Raw genomic sequence first — 19,573 nt, 5'->3', positions numbered from 1 at the left:
GGAATCTTCCAATCCAGAGCCTTCCCTCAACGTCACCTCCCCGCACACTACCCGATGCTCCCAGTTGTCCATTCTCTTCAGTCTTTCATTGACAGCTGTGCCTGGAAGTCTTCTCTCTGCTATCTTTGCACTCCTTGCTGCTTTGCCTTAAAAAAAGAAGCAGCAGCAGCAGCAGCTACTTTACTGGTATTTCCTTGTATTCAAGTATATTCTTTCTATCTCCTCATTAGATCTCTCTTTCCATTGGGGTTTTTCTTTTATGTACATCCCCCTCCCCGACCCTAATTCCCACTTTCCTCCCTGTTATCCATTGTCTTATGGCAGTGAGGGTTACTTACAAAAAGTGTATATCTTGTAGAGGAAAGATCTCATTCTCCGATGGACACTCAAAGTGTTTAGATACTCTGCCCTGGCAAAGGCCACCAGGTTGATATCTGCCCATTCTGCTGTAGTTGCACCAAGCAAGCCTGCTGTCATTTGTTTTATTTATTTATTATATTTCTACACTGCCCCAAACATCCATCTCTGGGCAGTTTGCAGCAATGTAAAACAAATCAAAATCTTGAAACAATTTAAAACCACAAGTCTGGTTAAAAAGCTTGGGTGAATGTGTGTCATTAGAAACTTTCTAAAAGAGATGAGGAGGCTCTTATTTCAGCAGGGAGGGCATTCCAGAGTCTCGGAACAGCAGCAGAGAAGGCCCATTCCTGCACAGACACCAGACAAGCTGGTGGCAATTGCAGATGAACCCCTCCAGATGATCTCAGTGGCCGACGGGGCTCTTAGTGAAAAAGACATTCTCTTATTGGGGCTCCTGGTTTTGATCAATTGTCTGGGACTGGTGATAGGCGTCCAAGACTTTTTCTAGTGGGCGGGGGGACACCAGTGATCCAATATTCCCCCTCCCTGGGAGTATGCCCCCCCCTTTTTTATTTCATAATGTTGTCATCCATCCTGAGCCTTTAGGATGGAACAGAGCAGAAATTGAGATAAGAACCTCAAATCATGAATTGTGGAATTTATGACAACTGTGAAGTCTTCTCTGAAGTGCTGTAGAACTGGGCTATTGCCAAAATAATAGTTGGATTTCCTACATCCAACAGAACCACATTTGCACAAATATAAATATGTATTTTCAAATGGTTCTAAATGTTTACTATCCTGTTGATCTCAATCCCTCCTTTGCTTTGACTTGTGTATAGGCATGTGGCAATCTCATGCTTGATGCCGAAACAATTGCACATCAGTTGGGTCATTCTCTTGGCTTTAGCCACGATGACACACTCGTCAATAAAGCTCGACACTGTGACTGTAATTGCACCATTCCTGGCAAGTGCATCATGACATCAAACAATGTGTAAGTGTTTTTTTGCTCTGTTGCTTGCCACTGAACACAGAGATAGATCCAGGTGTCTTCTGTGGAGGTGTATATCTTTTGTAGAGGTGTATACATAGAGGTATGTCTTTTTGTAGAGGTATATATGTAAATACTTCCTTGGCTCGAAAAAATAGCAAAGCCTATCAAAATAACCGTTTCAGACTGAAGGTATGCATCGGGGGCTTGGGCAAGGCACATGCTGAGACCCAGCCTAGTGCTCTGCTAGAGACTGTTTGCTCAGATCCCTCTTCAGGGGTCAAAGGAAATGGGGGTGCGCATTACCTGCCCATGTATTTAGTAAGCAGCTTCTGGACTGGTTTGGTCTTGAACCAATACCAGAATCCAGACCTTCTGCCTTTTGTCTGGCTAGCAGAGCAGAGATTTCTGACCTTCTGCAGTTGAGGCCAGGCCATAGACCTCAAGCTCAAGGGCATGTTCTCCAGGCTGGGATTTGACTGCAGTGGAACACAAGTCCCAACTCCGGGCACCAACCATGTGGATCTCTGCTAGAGGCCCTTCTCTGAGAGGCCCCACCTTCTGAGGCAACAGTCACTGACAGGGCCTTTTCAGCTGTGGTACTCAAGTTTTAAAATATTCTGCCCAGGGTAGGGTTGCCAAATCCAGATGGTGAAAAAAGTTGACATCCGTCACCAAAAAAGTGGAAATGGAGGGTGCTTTTCACCAAAAAGTATCAAAAAGTATCCACTTGGCATAAAATTTGCATGAGTTTGGTCAGTGGTATTATATATGCATATTGTTTATAAAAATGGGATAAATTAAGAATAAATACAGCTTACCACTGTGAACCTGATAACCAGCTGAGCTGTACGTCTGCTGTCTAGGTGCTGAGTTCGCAAGGCCCCTGCTTCTGAACCGTAAATTCATCTCCTGGTGAGGCTTACCACACACACTGCCCTCCACCGGTCACCCAGCCTGCTGTCCCCAGCTAGGCCAGCAACTTCATAAGAACATAAGAACAGCCCAGCAGGATCAGGCCCAAGAAGGCCCATCTAGTCCAGCATCCTGTTTCCCACAGTGGCCCACCAGATGCTGCTGGAAGCCACAGGCAGGATTTGAGGGCATGCCCTCTCACCTGCCATTACTCCCCTGCAACTGGTTCTTAGAGCCATCCTGCCTTTTGAGACTGGAGGTGGCCCACACAGCCCTCTGCCTAGTAGCCATTGATGGACCTCTCCTCCATCAAGTTATCCAAACCCCTCTTAAAGCCATCCAGGTTGTTGGCTGTCACCACGTCCTGTGGCAGAGAGTTCCACAAGTGGATCACGCGTTGTGTGAAAAAGTACTTCCATTTGTTGGTCCTAGGCCTCCTGGCAATCAATTTCATGGAGTGACCCCTGGTTCTAGTGTTGTGTGAGAGGGAAAAGAATTTCTCTCTCTCCACTTTCTCCACACCATGCATGATTTTATAGACCTCTATCATGTCTCCCTGCAGTCGTCATTTTTCTAAACTAAAAAGCCCCAGGTGTTGTAGCCTTGCCTCATAAGGAAGGTGCTCTAGGCCCCTGATCATCTTGGTTGCCCTCTTCTGTACCTTCTCCAGTTCAACAATGTCCTTTTTAAGATGTGGTGACCAGAACTGTACACAGTACTCCAAGTGTGGCCGCACCATAGTTTTGTATAACAGCATTATAATGTTAGCCGTTTTATTTTCAATCCCCTTCCTAATGATCCATAGCATGGAATTGGCCTTTTTCGCAGCTGCCGCACATTGAGTCGACACTTTCAACGAGCTGTCCACCACGACCCCAAGATCCCTCTCCTGGTCAGCCACCGACAGCTTGGATCCCATCAGCATATACTTGAAGTTGGGGTTTTTCGTCCCAATGTGCATCACTACACTTGCTAACATTGAACTGCATTTGCCATTTTGTCGCCCACTCCCCCAGTTTGGAGAGATCCTTTTGGAGCTCCTCACAATCCATTTTGGATTTCAACTTCACCTCTTGGCTTGAGGCAGGGCGGACAGCTAGCTATCGTGCCGGCCTTTTGGCATGCACAGTCTCCCACTCACTTGCTGCTCTCTATTACAAACATGTATAGACCTTTTTCAACAGAATGTTCCACAGTGGTTTTCAAAGAAAAATAAATAGTAAGATGCTCTCCTGTCTCCAAAGGGCTCACAATCTAAAAACAAACGCAAGGTTACACCAGCATCAGCCACTGAAGGAATGCTGTGCTGGGGTTGGATAGGGCCAGTTGCTCTCCCCATGTTAAAGAGAAGAGATTCACCACTTTAAAAGGTGCCTTTTTACTCAGTTAGCAGGGGTGGCTGCCAACTGAGAAAAGTTAGTTAGCTAATTGCTAACTCCTCATTGCCGCCACCACATGAAACAAGCTGCAGCTGCCAGGCCCACCTCTCCAAGCTCCTGCATCACGAGGCTCTGCAACCTGCCACTGAAGCAGGACCTCCTCCCTTCTGGCCTCCTCACTGGATGGATGGTCAGTTGGAGGGAGAAGAGACAGAGGAAGAGAAGCTGCTCATGAGAGCCAAGTGTTCGGAGCCAACAACATGTTCCAGCTGCTCTCCTGAACTTCAGATACTACAACAAATGCAAAGAAGTTGCTTGGTCCCCAAAGCAGTTGCATGTCCTCTATAAAAGTCACTAGTTGGCAACCCTCCAGCATCTTGTGTCCCACAGTGGCCCAGCAGATTCCTCTGGAAAGAGCACAAGCAGGAGATGAAAGCATGCCGTCTCGCCTGCTGCTGTTGCTCCCCTGCAACTGGTATTCAAGGGCATCCTGCCTCTGAGGTAGCATCAAGCCATCATAACTAGTAGCAGTTGATAGATGTCCTCCCTCAACTTCTTTAAGCCCTTTTAAAGCAATCTAAACTTGTGGTTTATCACCACATCCTGTGGAAGGCAGATTCCATAGATTAGTAATGTGTTGTGTGGAGTACTTTCTCTTATCTATTCTAAGTCTGTCAGTTATGTAGTCTGGGGGTACTTCTGGACCCAAACTTCTCCCTGATTTCTCAGGTTGAGGCGGTGGCCAAGGGTGCTTTCTAACAGCTTCGGCTGATTACCAGCTACGTCCATTCCTGGAGATAAAGAACCTTAAAACAGTGGTGAATATGCTGGTAACATCCAGGCTTGATTACTGTAATGTGCTCTAGGTTGGACTGCCTTTGAATGTAGTTCAGAAACGGCAGTTAGTACAGAATGCAGCAGCCAAGTTGGTCTCCATGGTTGCCTGAAGATATCATATTACACCCATTTTAAACAACACTGGCTGCCAATAAGTTTCTGGGCTAAATACAAAGTTCTGGTTATTGCCTATAAAGCCCTAAACCAGGGGTGGAGCCACCATTATGAGAACAGGTTCAAAGAACCCTGGCCACCACCAATCAAGGGCCGCGAGGGTGGCCCCAGACACACACCCAGCGTCAGATGTCAGACGCGAGGGTGTTATTTCTGTCCCAAACAGGGCCAGGTGGCCCCATTTGGAGCCCAAATTGGTCCGTGCTGCGTTGGCAGCATGGCCTTAAAGGCAGGGAGAGCCGCGCCTAGTCTCGCTGCCAGCGCAGTGGGGCCAATCGATCGCCTTCCCATATGGGGCCGCATGGCCCTGTTTAGGAGAGAGATCGTCCTGTGCTGCATTGGCAGTGTGACTGGAACGGCTCTCTTTGCCTTTAAGGCAGGGAGAGTTGCTCCAGCTCACGCTGCCCAACGCAGCACGGGCTGATCTCCCTTCCAAACGGGGCCACGTTTTATAAACTTCTGTCATGTTCCCCTCCCTTAGTCTCTCTTGTAAAAAAAAAATAAAAATTTAAAAAAATAATTATTATTTGGGGGGTGGGAAATAACTCCTAACTTTGCAGCTTTTCCTCACGAAGAAGGTGTTCCAGCCCCCTGGTCCTTTTGGCTGCCCTCTTCTGCCCTTTCTCCAGCTCCGTGGGCTCCTCTTGGTGTCAATAAACAGAACTTGGAAAAGAGCTTGCAAGTACATGGCAAGTGAGAGTTTACTCAGCATCTACACACTCTTGCAGACTTCTGCAGGCCTTTCAAGGGGGTATCATGCGCAGGTCACATGGCCAGCAACAGGGACCTTATATGATTTCCACAGTGGTACCTGCCAGCCAGCTCTTGCTTTCTATGAGTAACATTCCCCCAACCCTGTCCCTCTTTGTCAGAAAAGTAGTATTGAAAAAGATAAAGTGTGCCATCGAGTTGGTGTCGACTTCTGGTGCCCAGAGTCCTGTGGTTGTCTTTGGTAGAATACAGGAGGGGTTGACCATTGCCTCCTCCCACGCAGTATGAAATGATGCCTTTCAGCATCTTCCTATATCACTGCTGCCCGATTTAGTACCAGCGGGGATTCGAACCGGCAACTTTCTGCTTGTTAGTCAAGCATTTCCTCGCCATGCCATTAGGTGGCTTAGCATTGAAAAGTGGTGGCAAGAGCTGGCCAGAGGTGGTGCTGCAGAAATTTTCATTGAGCTATCCACTGTATCCCCAAGATCTCACTTTCCTGGTTAGTCACTAACACCTCAAATCCCATGATTGTATATATGAGACTGATATTTTTTAATCACTTATTTACAAAGAACTGCATTTCCCCCGACCCCCATTCACCCATTTTCAAGAGATGTTTTTGGAGCTCTTCACAATCCATTTTACTACCCTGTATAGCCTGGTATCATCTACAGACCTGGTCATCTTGGGAGCATTGCTTGGCGTGGCTTCATGTGCCAGGAGAAGACCTTCTTATTTTTCCAGGCCTTTTAAATTGTTGGCTGAATTGTTTATAACTTGCTTCTGATGATATGGTTTGGTTTTTTGTTTGTTCTGTTATTGCTGTTCTCTCTTTTCTTGTTGTGTTCCCCCACCACACACACACACACACACACACACCATTTCTCTTATCTAATAACTTTTACCCTGCCTTTCAACCTCCAAACTGGAGGCACACAGGGCTGCTTGCAAATCATGGATAATGAAACAATAACAAACTAAAATCAAGCAACAAACAAACAAAAAAGATTAAAAACTAACCAGGCAGCACTTACAATAAAGCAACTCTCTGCACCAGACAAATAAAAGCCCACCAGAAAAGAAACATCTTCCAAAAAAGTATTTAGATGGGGAGTTCAACAATCTGGTACCACAACAGAAAAGGCCCTGTTCTGTTAAACTTTTTATTGTATGTAATGCTAGTCTGGGAGCATGTTTGTTGAAGGGTGGGGTACACATTTTAAAAATAAGATTTTAGATTGTATCCAATAATATGGACTGAACTAAACAGAAGATTTAGCATATCCCAAAGGCCTCCGCTGTTTAAATATTTAGTCATGCAAAGAGAGGGCCAATTGTTGCTCATGAGTTAATTGTGTATTGGGGTTACTAATTTGTACCTGGGGTGTGCACAGACTGTCTGGCATGGTTGGTCCAAATTTGGACTGAACCACAGGTAAGCAAACCAGTTCAGTTGAACCAATTGGCTGGGCCAGTCAGTTTGATGAACTGGCTCAAACTGGTTTGGAGTGGTTCACAATCAAACAGTTCAAACTGGCCCAGTTTGCAATTGAACCGGTTCGGTACTTGTTCTACTTATGTAAATTTGATGTAATACTAAGTAGGTATAAAAGGAAGCTTGTATGCAAGCCATATGGGTCCTATTACACCTACTCAGTGTTGCATTAACTTGTGAGCAGTACACAATCACTAAGGCTCAGAAGCTATGTTTTATTGCTCTTTGACCAATGACATTGGTGCAAACCACCAGCTATGGCAAACGATTTCCTGTTTTCCTTCATGACTGTCCGTCAAATCTGTAATAAGAATAAAGGATGTAAGAGGATAATTGCAGTAATTGCATTATAATTTACTTTGTTACAGAACGTGTCGAAGACTGAGTAATTGCAGCAGGCAAGTCTATTATGATACAATAAGAAAACCAGGAAAAGAGTGTTTTCTTAATGTACCTCCAAAAAGATTTAGGCCGAAGATGTGTGGGAATGGTGTCCTTAACGACCATGAAGAATGCGACTGTGGCCGTGATGAGGTTAGACCCTATGTCATTAATTCATATAGAGGATTAATAAGATATACACCTGTGTGTTGAAATAGTCTTGAAAATCCTCTGCAGGTCAATGGGGGATCCAAGTTCTTCTGTCTGCTTGGAAATCATATTTTTGTGGTATTTATTTTAGTTTAAATGAGAGCCACAACAAATGTTTGCCAGTTTTGTTGAAAAACTGCTGAACAGGATAGGAAACAAATTGATCTGGCTAGTGATCCGTTGTATTCATAACAATGGGTTCTGCGCCTGCGCAGTGACCTCACGGACCGATTAGCTAGCTCCTCGCTCCGCCCCTAACTGCCCTGCACGAGACCGTGCTCTTCTTATCCCTGGCAGTTGGGGCGTGTCTCTTTCAGTTTCTGTTTGACCGCCATTGCGTCAACACCTCGGACTGTTAGCTCCTCGGCTAGTTAGTAAATTGATATATTGGTAAAAGACTAGGAACGGATTAGGACGACGAATTGGTTTTAGGAAATTTGGACTGTAATTGGACTTGAATTTGGATCACCTGCAAGGACGTAGTAAGCATAAAAACGAACGTTACGATAGTGGGATGGCTGAGGTCATGTCGACTAAGGACAGACCCAAAACGACTTTCAAACGCTGCACGGAGTGCAATGCGAAACTGCCTTCAACTGATACACATGATGCCTGTTTGTTGTGTCTGGGAGAGCAGCACAACCCCGCAGGTTGTAGAATTTGCTCGTCATTTTCGAAGCAAACTTTGAAAAATCAAGCGCTAAGGCTTCGGGCGGCACTATATGATGATGCGCTGCGCCTGCCGACCCCTAGACCGTCGACATCGATGTCGGGGACCGCTTCGATGTCGTCCACGATGTCGAAGACAAACCATCCTTCGATATCGAAAGCAAGCACGCCTATGGTGGACTCTGCCGGTAGGCAGTCGAAAGCCACTGTGTCTGCTGAGTTTAAGCAGCCGGCTGATGCAAAGAAGAAACGTCACCGGCATAAGCGACACAAGCAAAAATCGTCTACAGAGGAGGATCAGGGATCTTCGCCCCCTCGAAAAAGGACTAAGAAAACTCGGGTCCATAGTCAAACTCCGTCGCCATTGCCGCTCCAATCAGATTGCGATGATTGGGACTCTGCTGAGTCGACGGCTTCGACACCGTGGAAATCGGTATCGAGAGAGTGTCAAGGTTTACAGGCACCGATGGAGTCGATGTCGGTCTCGATGTCGACAGTCACACAGCCACAGCTGAATGCACCAATGTACTCGGTATCGACACGTAACGTGGTGTCGACGGCGAAATCCCCATCGATACCAGCGTCCTCTACACTGACAGGGTCGGTACCGCAAATGCAGGACGGGACACTTACCTTACCATGCACGGTATCGACTGTCGATTCGGTATCGGCTTCGACGTCGAGGGATGCTTTGATTCCAGAAAATATAGAGCAGACAGCCGCAAAACCTTTTCAACATCGACGGGGTGCGATGGAACTTACACCAGCTAGAACCCCATTGATTTCTCCAGCCATAACTCCGAGACAGGGATACAGATCGGAGGACTTTCTGGATTTCGGAGAAGATGCTACAGAGAGGGAGATAGCGGCAGGATCTGGAGCAAGAAGGGACTTACTAGCCCTTTTGGAGTCGACTGATACGACGCCGACTGAGCCTACTTTCCTTGGTTTCCCGGATCGGGGAATGAGAGAACTGTCGGTACCGAGTACTCCACTACTGCCGGTACCGAGGACTCCGTCGGGATCCCCACAGCGTGTACATTTGCCGGCTGTGTTGAGACCAGTGCAACGTGTTTCAGCAGCAACTAGCCCAATGCTTACGCAAAGGCCACCTATGGTGGACAGGGCGACAGTGACGGGACCATCTCCGATGTTTGTACACCCGCCGGCTACGTGTTTTACCCAGCGAACTGTTGCACAATCTGATCACGCATGCGGTTTCATGCATTCCCCACCGGTGATTTATCCAGCGGACTACGCGGATTACAAGATATGGAAGGCACAGCAACAGTTGCGGGCGGTGGCAACTCAACCTGCGGTAGTGTCTGCTGTGGAAACTTTATCCGCCAGCATTCCAGTAGCGACATCTGCTCCTCCAGCAACACAACAACCAAAAGTACCTGTTGCACCATTGGAGAGGCCGGATTCCGGAGATGCGGATTCTTCGGATTCTACGGGGACTGATGAGGATGATCCTTCCATTCCAGAAGAGCCTATGGAACCTGAACTGCCATCCGATGTAGCCCCGCACACTTCGGTTTCGCCATCGGAGGAGCTGAAGGCATATCACATTTAGATACGTGAGATGGCGGAGGCATTGGGCCTTGAATTGAGGCAGCCTGAGATGGACCTTAAGGATCCTGTATATAATATGATGGCACGTGCTAAAGTGTCTCACCCAGTTGCTTTGCCCATGATACCAGCGATAACGAAAGCGGCACAGACTGCATGGGAGGTCCTACAAACATCGAAAGCTACCTCACGTAAACTTGAGGGCCTATATCGGGTGCAAGAGACTGACTGTGGCTACCTTATGAAGCACCCGGAACCAAATTCTTTGGTTATAGAGTGTGCCTCTTCGAAAGGGGGAGCGCGGCATTCGACGCCCGGTGATAAGGAGGGCAGAAAACTTGATGTTCTGGGACGGAAGTTCTATGCTACGTCAAGTTTGGCAATCAAGATTGCTAATTACTCGGCTTGTTTGACGAGATATGGTCACCACATTTGGGACACACTGTTCCAAGATTCAGCAACAATGTCACCTGAGGAATTTCAGGAGAATTTTAAAAGGACATATGAGAAAGCGACGGTCATTACGCGGCATTTGCTGAGCATGTTTAAACATGCTGCGGAAACTGAGTCACGTGCAATGACCACTGCTATTACCTTGAGGCGCCATGCGTGGCTACGATCAACAACTTTGCAGCAGGACATGCGCGATAAAATAGAACACTTACCATTTGATGGCAAAGGGCTCTTTGCCGAGACGACAGATTCCACGATGCAGTCATGGAAACAATCAAAGTTCACTGCCAAGACGTTCATGGCAGCAGTGAGTGGTCAGGCATCAAAAAACTTTGCTTATGGACGTCAGCAAGGCCGCTCCAGATACAGACAGGACAGAAGGGACTATAAACGGCAGTATAAGCCTTATCAACGCAATAAGCCCTATGCCCAGCGCCAGAAAGGACAGAAGCCTGGCAAGGACCAACATAAGCAGTCTCTTTGATGGGACAGTCCATCCACCTCCTATGCTACCGACAACACTAGAAGCTCGGGAACCCAAGACCCACAACAACGGTCTTGTGCAGGTCAGCATTACCATCAAACTGGCCAGTCACGCGCAAGCGTGGCACAACATAACATCAGATCAATGGGTATTGAAAATCATAAAGTGTGGCTACGCGATAGAGTTCAAAGCTTTGCCACCTTTTCAAGGAATAACCTATACCAGGTCAACCCAGGTACTGATGGAGGAAGTACAAGTGTTGTTGGAAAAGCAGGCAATTGTGCCGGTGAGGTGGGTGGACAGAATGCAGGGATTCTATTCCCGTTATTTCCAAGTCCCCAAGAAGGACGGGGGCATAAGGGCGATAATGGACTTAAGGCAACTGAATTGGTATGTAGACACGAGAAAATTCAGGATGATAACACTACAAGGCATTTTACATCTTCTTGTGCAAGAAGAGTGGGCTGTCACTTTGGACTTGAAGGATGCCTATTTTCATATAGGTATTCGCGAAGGACATCGCAAGTACCTGCGGTTCACCGTAGGAGATACAGCGTACCAGTATCAGGTTTTGCCATTCGGCCTGTCCACAGCGCCAAGAGTGTTTACCAAAGTCATGGCGACTGTAGTTGCTTTCTTAAGGACCCAAGGGATAGTGGTGTATCCATACTTGGACGATTGGCTCCTGGTCAGCGACGAAAGAGAGAGATTACTTTCCCAAGTCCAGTATGTACTCACTCTTCTGAGAGACCTAGGAATCACGGTGAACCAGAAGAAGTCACGGTTGCAGCCCCAGAGACGGGTGGACTACATTGGTGCGATTTTAGACATGCAAGAAAAAAGGGCTTATCTGCCGGAGTCCAGGTATGCCCAGATCAAGGAGCTTATACACCTTTTCCAACAGCAGCCCAAGCAAAGGGTTGTGTCGATTCAGAGGCTCCTAGGGCTCATGGCGTCATGCAATACGACTGTTTGCAATACAAGGTTGCGTATGCGACCTCTACAGACTTGGTTTCTGATGAACTTTCGACCAAATCGCGACAGCCAGCACAAATGGCTAACATTCCCATGTGCGGTATTAAGGTCCTTGAAATGGTGGACACTTGCAAGCAACTTGCTTTCAGGCATGCCATACCAACCACTCACGCCGGCATGCAGTGTAACAACGGATGCCTCCCTACAGGGATGGGGAGCACATTGCCTACAACATCAGATTCAGGGGCGGTGGACAAGTCTGCAGGCGAAAAAACACATAAACTACCTGGAACTTCTTGCAGTGTTCTTGGCCCTAAGGGCATTTCAATCCCTACTGCACGGGAAGGTGGTGCAGATCCACCTGGACAATACCACCGCAATGGCGTACCTAAACAAGCAGGGGGGTACGGTCTCTCGGGTGCTGTGTGTGCTGAGTCAAAACATCTGGAATTGGTGTATTGCTCGGGACATAATTCTGATAGCAATACACATAAAAGGGGTGGACAACGTTCAGGCAGATGGACTGAGCAGAGCCCTGGTATACAACCAGCAACACGAGTGGGAGATGAATATGGACTATCTGTCGGCACTATTCAACAAATGGGGATGGCCGACTGTGGATCTGTTTGCGACGGCTGTAAACACAAAGTGTCCGACATATTGCTCTCGTGCGGGAGTAGGCACGGGATCCAAAGGGGACGCTTTCCAGTACAGATGGACGAAAAGTCTTTTTTACCTGTTTCCACCGCAACCACTAATATCGAGGGTGGTGGCGCAATTGCTCAGGGACAACACGAAGGCCATTTTGATAACGCCATGGTGGCCCAGACAACAATGGTTTTCAACAGTGCTACGTATGTCAAGGGGAGTATACCACAAGTTTCCCAATCAGCCGGACTTGTTGTCTCAAGATTCAGGGGCGATAAATCATCCCCAAGTAGAGACGCTTCGGTTCACAGCGTGGCGCATAGGTTATTAAAAAAGATTCTATTAAACACTAGAAAGAGGTCGACTCGCTGCAATTACGACAGTAAGTGGAGACGTTTTAAACTCTACGCTAGGGAGCGTGGTTTCTTACCAAGGCGAGGATCAGTAACTCAAGTGTTACTGTATATCACAACCCTCAAAATGATGGGCTTGGCGAATGCCTCTTTGAAGGTACACCTCTCAGCAATCTCTTCAGAGCATAGGGGATGGGACAAGTCTACGGTGTTTTCCCATCCGGAATGCAAGAAATTTCTGAAGGGGTTAAATAATCTGTACCCACCAATTCGGCGCCCACATCAGCAGTGGGATTTGACTTTGGTGCTACAGGCGCTGACTCAGCCGCCGTTTGAACCTATGGCAACGGCCTCCTTACGTCTTCTTACCATTAAGACAGCCTTCTTAATAGCGATAACGATGGCACGGAGCGTAGGTGAGCTAGCTGCTCTTAGAATGGACATGCATACTCTCTTCGGCTGGATCCGAAGTTCCGCCCCAAGATAACGTCTGATTTCCACATTAATGCGGATATAATTCTTCCAACATTTTTCCAGAGCCCAGAATCACGACTAGAAAAGGAGATGCATACTCTGGATGTCCGTAGGGCGCTCCTATACTACTTGGACGCCACTAAGTCTATTCGACGGACTAGGAAACTGTTTGTCTTGTATACGGGCTCGGTTAAGGGAAAGCCGGTCTCACGACAGAGGTTGGCTCAGTGGATTGTGAAGGCAGTAAAGCTAGCTTATACTGCGCAAGGCAAAGTACCACCAGGGACTATCACAGCTCACACTACGAGAGCCTATGCCTCCTCTGCAGCGGACTTGGCCGGTGTATCGATGAAGGATATATGCAAAGCAGCGACTTGGACGTCAAACCAACCCTTCATTCGGCATTATGCAGTGGACCTGCGACAATCAAAGGAAGGAGAGTTTGGGCGGAGTGTACTGAAGAGGGTCCTGCCGTAGATACTGCCCACCACCAAGGCAGCAGCTGGCTAATCACCCATTGTTATGAATGCAACGGATCACTATCCAGATAAACAGGTTGCTCACCTGTAACTGATGATCTGGAAGAGATCCGTTGTATTCATAAGACCCGCCCGGACCTCCCCACGGTTTTCGAGCAGGACCAGGTTGGGTTTCAAAAAAAAAACAAAAAACGACTGTCGGTCCACCAGAAACTGAAAGAGACACGCCCCAACTGCCAGGGATAAGAAGAGCACGGTCTCGTGCAGGGCAGTTAGGGGCGGAGCGAGGAGCTAGCTAATCGGTCCGTGAGGTCACTGCGCAGGCGCAGAACCCATTGTTATGAATACAACGGATCTCTTCCAGATCATCAGTTACAGGTGAGCAACCTGTTTTTCTAGTAAGAACTAATCTGCCTACTTTCCTTTCACTATCCCTACAACTGTACCAAATTTGGTGCAAATCAGTTAGACAGTCCACAAGTTGTACCTCAAATGTTCAGGCTTCCGCCATCTTGGATTGGGGTGGATGACATAATCATAAACTATGTCACTGAGACATCCCTATGTGTCCCTACAACTGTACCCTATTTGGTTTATATTGGTCGAGGCGTTGCGAAGTTGATAGCTGGGGACACAAGGATACACACACACAGAGTGTCGGGTGATCTCATATGCCCACTGGAAAGTAGGCTAAAAAAGGTAAAAATTGTTATTTTCAGGGGGAGAAATCATGAAGTTTAAATCTGAAAATGAACACACACACACACCCTCTGTTTTTCTCTCATTCATATGGATGTGCCCACATTTTCTGTGGTGTGATTCCACAAGGCTGGGGAATGTATGTGGATTGTGGAGCAGGACTGATGATATAGGTATCTCTCACAGAATTGGCACCACACTGCATGGGAAGATACCAAATGGGTATGAGAGATCCATGCAACTGGCCCCACCCTCACAGTTTACCCACAATGCTGGAGTGTGTGTGTGTGTGTGTGTGTGTGACACACAAGACACATGCACATACCAGCCATATGATTTCCAGACTACTGTGTTTATGGGGGGGGGGGCAATTTTCAGATGAAAACTGTAATTTTGTTGAGGTAGAAAGGTTTCCTGAAACAATTTGTGCAAACCATAATCCCACATCCATCCCCCTTAAAAAAAAAACCAAAAACCAAAAAACTGTTCAGTGCCACTTCCATGATCCCCAGCTTGTTTTGTGGGGGTGAGCCTACCCAGGAATAATGTAATAAACAGAATAATGTAATGGTACTACCTTTGATTTGACTATGTGGTGATGTCACTATGGGCAAATGACTGCCATTGAGAATGGAAAGTGAGGGTAAATTTAAACACAAGAATATTTTCAGAAGGATTGCTGCAGACTTGCCAAGGAGGAGGCATTTTTCAGTCCTGCAAGAAATGTTTATGAGGGAAAGCAAGTTATTCCAGCTCAGTCATGGTTCAAGCTTAAATATGACAAGAGGGCTCTAAAGTTCCATTTGAGCAGAACTCAGGCTCTCAGAAAATTGGCAGCAAAATTGGAAATTTGTCTCTTACAAAGAAACTTATTTGGACAAGAAGCAGGGGCAGATTAAGCTTTTTGCTGCCCATAGGCGACCAGAGATTTGCTGCTCCAGCAAGGGTTCCCCTTTACAAGTAAAGGGCTTGTGTGGGGCTGAAATCTACTTTTAAAACATTTTCAGCACATTCTAGGCCTCGCATGAGTGTGCGCAGAGGCCCAGAATGGGCCAGAAATATCCCAGCCTGTCATTTGGGAGGCAGGTGGGCCTGCGGGAGGAACTCTCACCGCCGTCTCCTCCACCATCCTGCCACACGCAGATGCGAAGATGGCCCAACAACCTCTCATGATTTGGGAGGCAGGTGGGCCCACTAGGAGCTCTTGCCACCTTTGCACAGCAGTGGTTTTAAAAATAGATTTAACTTTCCCCTGCCCCTCAAGTGCAAGTGGCAGATTAACACATAGGCAAATTTGCCACTCCTCTAAATTTGCTGCCCTAGGCAAGTGCCTACTTTGCCTATACTTGAATCCACCACTGACAAGAAGACCTCCAAAGTGACCATCCCTAGGTGGCTTCCAGAATATATTTGTACTATCTATAGATCAGTCCTAATGCCTGCGCCTCAAGGAATTTCCACACATTTGGTTCAAGGAGCAATTACATCTGCAGTTTTCAAGAGTAGGGGATCCACAGAGCTGCCATAGTGTGATCAAATCCAGCATACATGCAGAGAGAGAATCACCAAGGAGGAGGGGTTTTTTTTGAAAAGAAAATGGAAAGGGAAAATCAGGAGAGTCACTTTGCTCCAGAATGCTTGGAGTTTATTTAAAACCACAATAATAGAAGTCCAATTAGAATGTATACCAAAATGAAGGAAAGGTACCACCAAGTTCAGGAGGATACCAGCATGGCTAACAAGTAAAGTCAAGGAAGCTATGAAAGAAAACTACCTTCAGAAATAGAACACAAACTTTGGCAATGCAAGGAGACAATAAGGGAGGCAAAAAGAGAGTTTAGGAACATTTAGCTAAAAGCATCAAGGGGAATAACAAAAACATTTTAAATACATCAGAAGGAAAAAAACTGCCAGGGAGCTGGTTGGCTCATTAGGTGAGGGAATGAAAGGGATTATTAAGGAGGATACGAAGACTGCAGAGAAGTTAAATGGATTCTTTGCATCTCTCTTCACAGAGGAGGATAGCGAGCATATACCTATGCCTGAACCAGTCTTCTCAGAACTGAGTCAGACAGAGGTGCCACGAAATGACGTTCTAAACTGTTTGGAAAGTTAAAAATTAACAAATCGCCAGGGCCAGATGACATCCACCCAAGAGTCCTTAAAGAAATCAAATGTGAAATTGCTGACCTTGCGAAAATATATAACTTATCCCTACAATCAGGCTGTGTACCAGAGGACTGGAAAGTAGTCAATGTAACACTGCTTTTCAAAAAGGGATCCAGGGTGGCAGTGGGGGGTAGGGTCTGGGAAATTTACAGGCCTGTAGCTTAATGTCTGTTCCAGGCAAATTGATGGAAAGCATTCTCGAGGATAAAATTGTTAAGCATATAGCAATAGCACTTACATTTATATACCGCTCTATAGCTGGAGCTCTCTAAGCGGTTTACAATGATTTAGCATATTGCCCCCAACATTCTGGGTACTCATTTTACCGACCTCGGAAGGATGGAAGGCTGAGTCAACCTTGAGCCCCTGGTCAGGATTGAACTTGTAACCTTCTGGTTACAGGGCGGCAGTTTTACCACTGTGCCACCAGGGGCTCTATAGAAGAACAGGCCTTGCTGGGGGAGAACCAGCATGGCTTCTGAAAAGGTAGATCTTGCCTCACCAACCTTTGAGTTTTTTGAGAGTGTCAACAGATGTGTGGGAAAAGGTGATCCAGTTGACATAGTATACTTGGACTTTCAAAATGCTTTCATCAAAGACTCTTGAGAAAACCTAGCGGTCAAGGGATAAGGGTTCTTGTGTTGATTGGTAACTGGTTGAAATACAGGAAATGGAAGTTAGGAATAAATTGACAGTTCTCTAAATGGAGGGAAGTGGGTCTCCCCAGGGATCTATACTTGGACTGGTGCTTTTTAATTTATTCATAAATTATCTAGAAGTTGGGGTAAGCAGCAAAGTGGCCAAATTTGAATATGACACCAAACTAATTAAGGTAGTGAAATTCAAAAGAGGTTGCTAGGAGTTCCAAAAGGATCTCTCCAAACTAGGAGAGTAAGCAACAAAATGGCAAATGTGATTCAGTGTTAGGAAGTATAAAGTGATTCATATTGGGGCAAAAAACTCCAACTTCACATATATTCTGATGGGATCTGAGCTGTCAGTGACTGACCAGGAGAAGGATCTTGGGGTCCTGGTGGACAGCTCATTGAAGGTGTCAGGCACAGCACCTATGGAAAAGGCCAATTTCATGCTTAGACCCATTAGGAAGGGCATTGAAAATAAAACTGCTAATATTAGCAGACCCTTGCTAACTTGCCAAAGAGGCATCTTTTAATGTGCTGATTCTCTTTATTTAGCAGGAGGAAAGTAACTGTTCGTATCCACTCCCAGCACAGTGTGGTGTCTATTTTATGTTTCTTTTTGGTGTCTATCTTATGGTGTCTATTTTATGTTTGGTGTCTATCTTATGTTTCTTTTTAGATTGTGAGCCCTTTGGGGACAGGATTCCATCTTATTTTTTTATTATTTCTTTCTGTGAACTGCCCTGAGCCTTTTTTGGAAGGGTGGTATAGAAATTGAATGAATGAATATTATAATGCCCAAATGCAAAACTATGGTGCAGCCACACCTGGAGTACTGCGTACAATTCTGGTCACCACATCTAAAAAATGACACTTTAGAACTGGAAAAGGTACAGAAGAGGACAACCAAGATGATCAGGGGCCTGGAGCACCTTCCTTAAAAAGCAAGGCTACAACACCTGGAGCTTTTTAGTTTAGAAAAAAGATGACTGAGGGAAGACATGATAGAGGTGTGGAGAAAGTTGATAGAGAAATATTTTTCTCCTTCCCTCATATACTAGAATCAGGAGTCATCCCATGAAACTGGTTGCCAAGAAGTTGAGGACCAACAAACGGAAATACTATTTCACACAATTCATAATTAACATATGGAATTGTCTGCCACAAGATGTGGTGACAGCCACCAGCCTGGATGGCTTTAAGAAGAGCTTAGATAAATTCATGGAGGACAAGTCTATCAATGGCGATTAGTCTGAGGGCTCTAGGCCACTGCCAGCCTAAGAGGCAAGATGCCTCTAAATACCAGTTGCAGGGGAACAGAAGAGGGGACATGCCCTTATGTGGGGAAGGGAAAGTAAATTTCTTACCATAAATAACTCTTCTTCAACATGCAAACTGTGAGATATCTGGGCATGGCAAGGATATGTTGTAGCTTGTGCTGAACTCTTGGGGGAAATGTAGAGGATATCTCATTCTACCCTTTCTCCTTAGTGCCTCCGCAAAGGTTGAAGTTTATGGTTGCCTACATTTGTTTGAGTTGTGCCTTTATAGTTGTTGAAGGGCTTCTGAGTTTTACAGTGGTGGTCTAGGAAGCCATGGAACCCTTCCTCCTCTTGGAGTCAAAAGCTGTTGCACCCAAGCCCCCAAAAGACATGAGACACATAATGGTTGAACTTGGACCTCACTTTATTGTCTACAGTATTTGCAACCAAAAAGAATAACTAGAGTGTGGGTAATACCACCTCTCATGGGTGGCAGCGTTAGATATGGTATTCACCCTCTTACTGCTGGGTGAAACAAGCAGACTTGGAAAGTCTTGGTAGTTACCTAGCTGCTTAGATCACTTCAAACCAATGCAGCCTGCATTGGGGAAGGATTGCTCAAGTCTCCAGCCTCTGAGCCTCAAAGCTTTGAGTGAGTGAGCCAAACAAATCCCAAAAGCAGGTTCAATTTCCAGATACCCTTGGACTAAAAAACCCTGAGGGGCTATTCTTTGGAAATCCCCTTTTGTACCGACAGTAATTCTCGTCGAACTCCAGTGCTTTAACTTATAGAACCCCACACCCACACTCACCTGCCAATGTGACCAGGGACTACGTGAGTTACTGGCAACCACCGCTGATGTCACATTGCCCTAACACCACTCAGTGAGGAGGCGGCAAAACATTCCCCACCAAAAGCCAATCAGGTGGGGATTAAAAAAAAATCCCAGCTTGGTCCCAGAAATGCCCAGCTGACCCCCCAGTGAGAACTAGGCAGGAGGGTGGTGCCAAACTAACATGGAAATGCTGAGGACAGGGGCCGTGCAGGCTGATAAAGGAGCTGCCGCCCCCACTGGTTATTAGGGGTGTGCAATGAATCGGCTGGCCCAGTTCAGTTCGAGTCCGGACCAGACTCGAACCAGACCGGGCCAGTTCGGTCCAACACCTCCTTGAAACCCACCCCACCCCCGGTTCGGTCCAGGGGAGTTTGCAGACATATGTATGTATATATGTGTG

The 19,573-nt window shown here is 46.4% G+C and overlaps 1 protein-coding gene across 1 annotated transcript in view; it reads left to right on the top strand.

Annotated features, from left to right (window-relative positions):
* LOC128349733 (disintegrin and metalloproteinase domain-containing protein 9-like) overlaps positions 1-19,573 on the top strand; it is a 113,055-nt gene that overhangs the window by 48,833 nt on the left and 44,649 nt on the right. The window contains exons 11-12 of the mRNA XM_053306559.1: positions 1,203-1,357; positions 7,237-7,402. Coding sequence (XP_053162534.1) covers positions 1,203-1,357; positions 7,237-7,402 — 321 coding nt within the window. The remainder of the gene's footprint in view (positions 1-1,202; positions 1,358-7,236; positions 7,403-19,573) is intronic.

Source organism: Hemicordylus capensis, chromosome 3 (genome assembly GCF_027244095.1).
Source record: "Hemicordylus capensis ecotype Gifberg chromosome 3, rHemCap1.1.pri, whole genome shotgun sequence".
NCBI classification, from domain to species: Eukaryota; Metazoa; Chordata; class Lepidosauria; order Squamata; family Cordylidae; genus Hemicordylus; species Hemicordylus capensis.
Note: the sequence above shows the minus strand (reverse complement) of the source record. Positions and strands in the feature narration are given on the sequence as shown.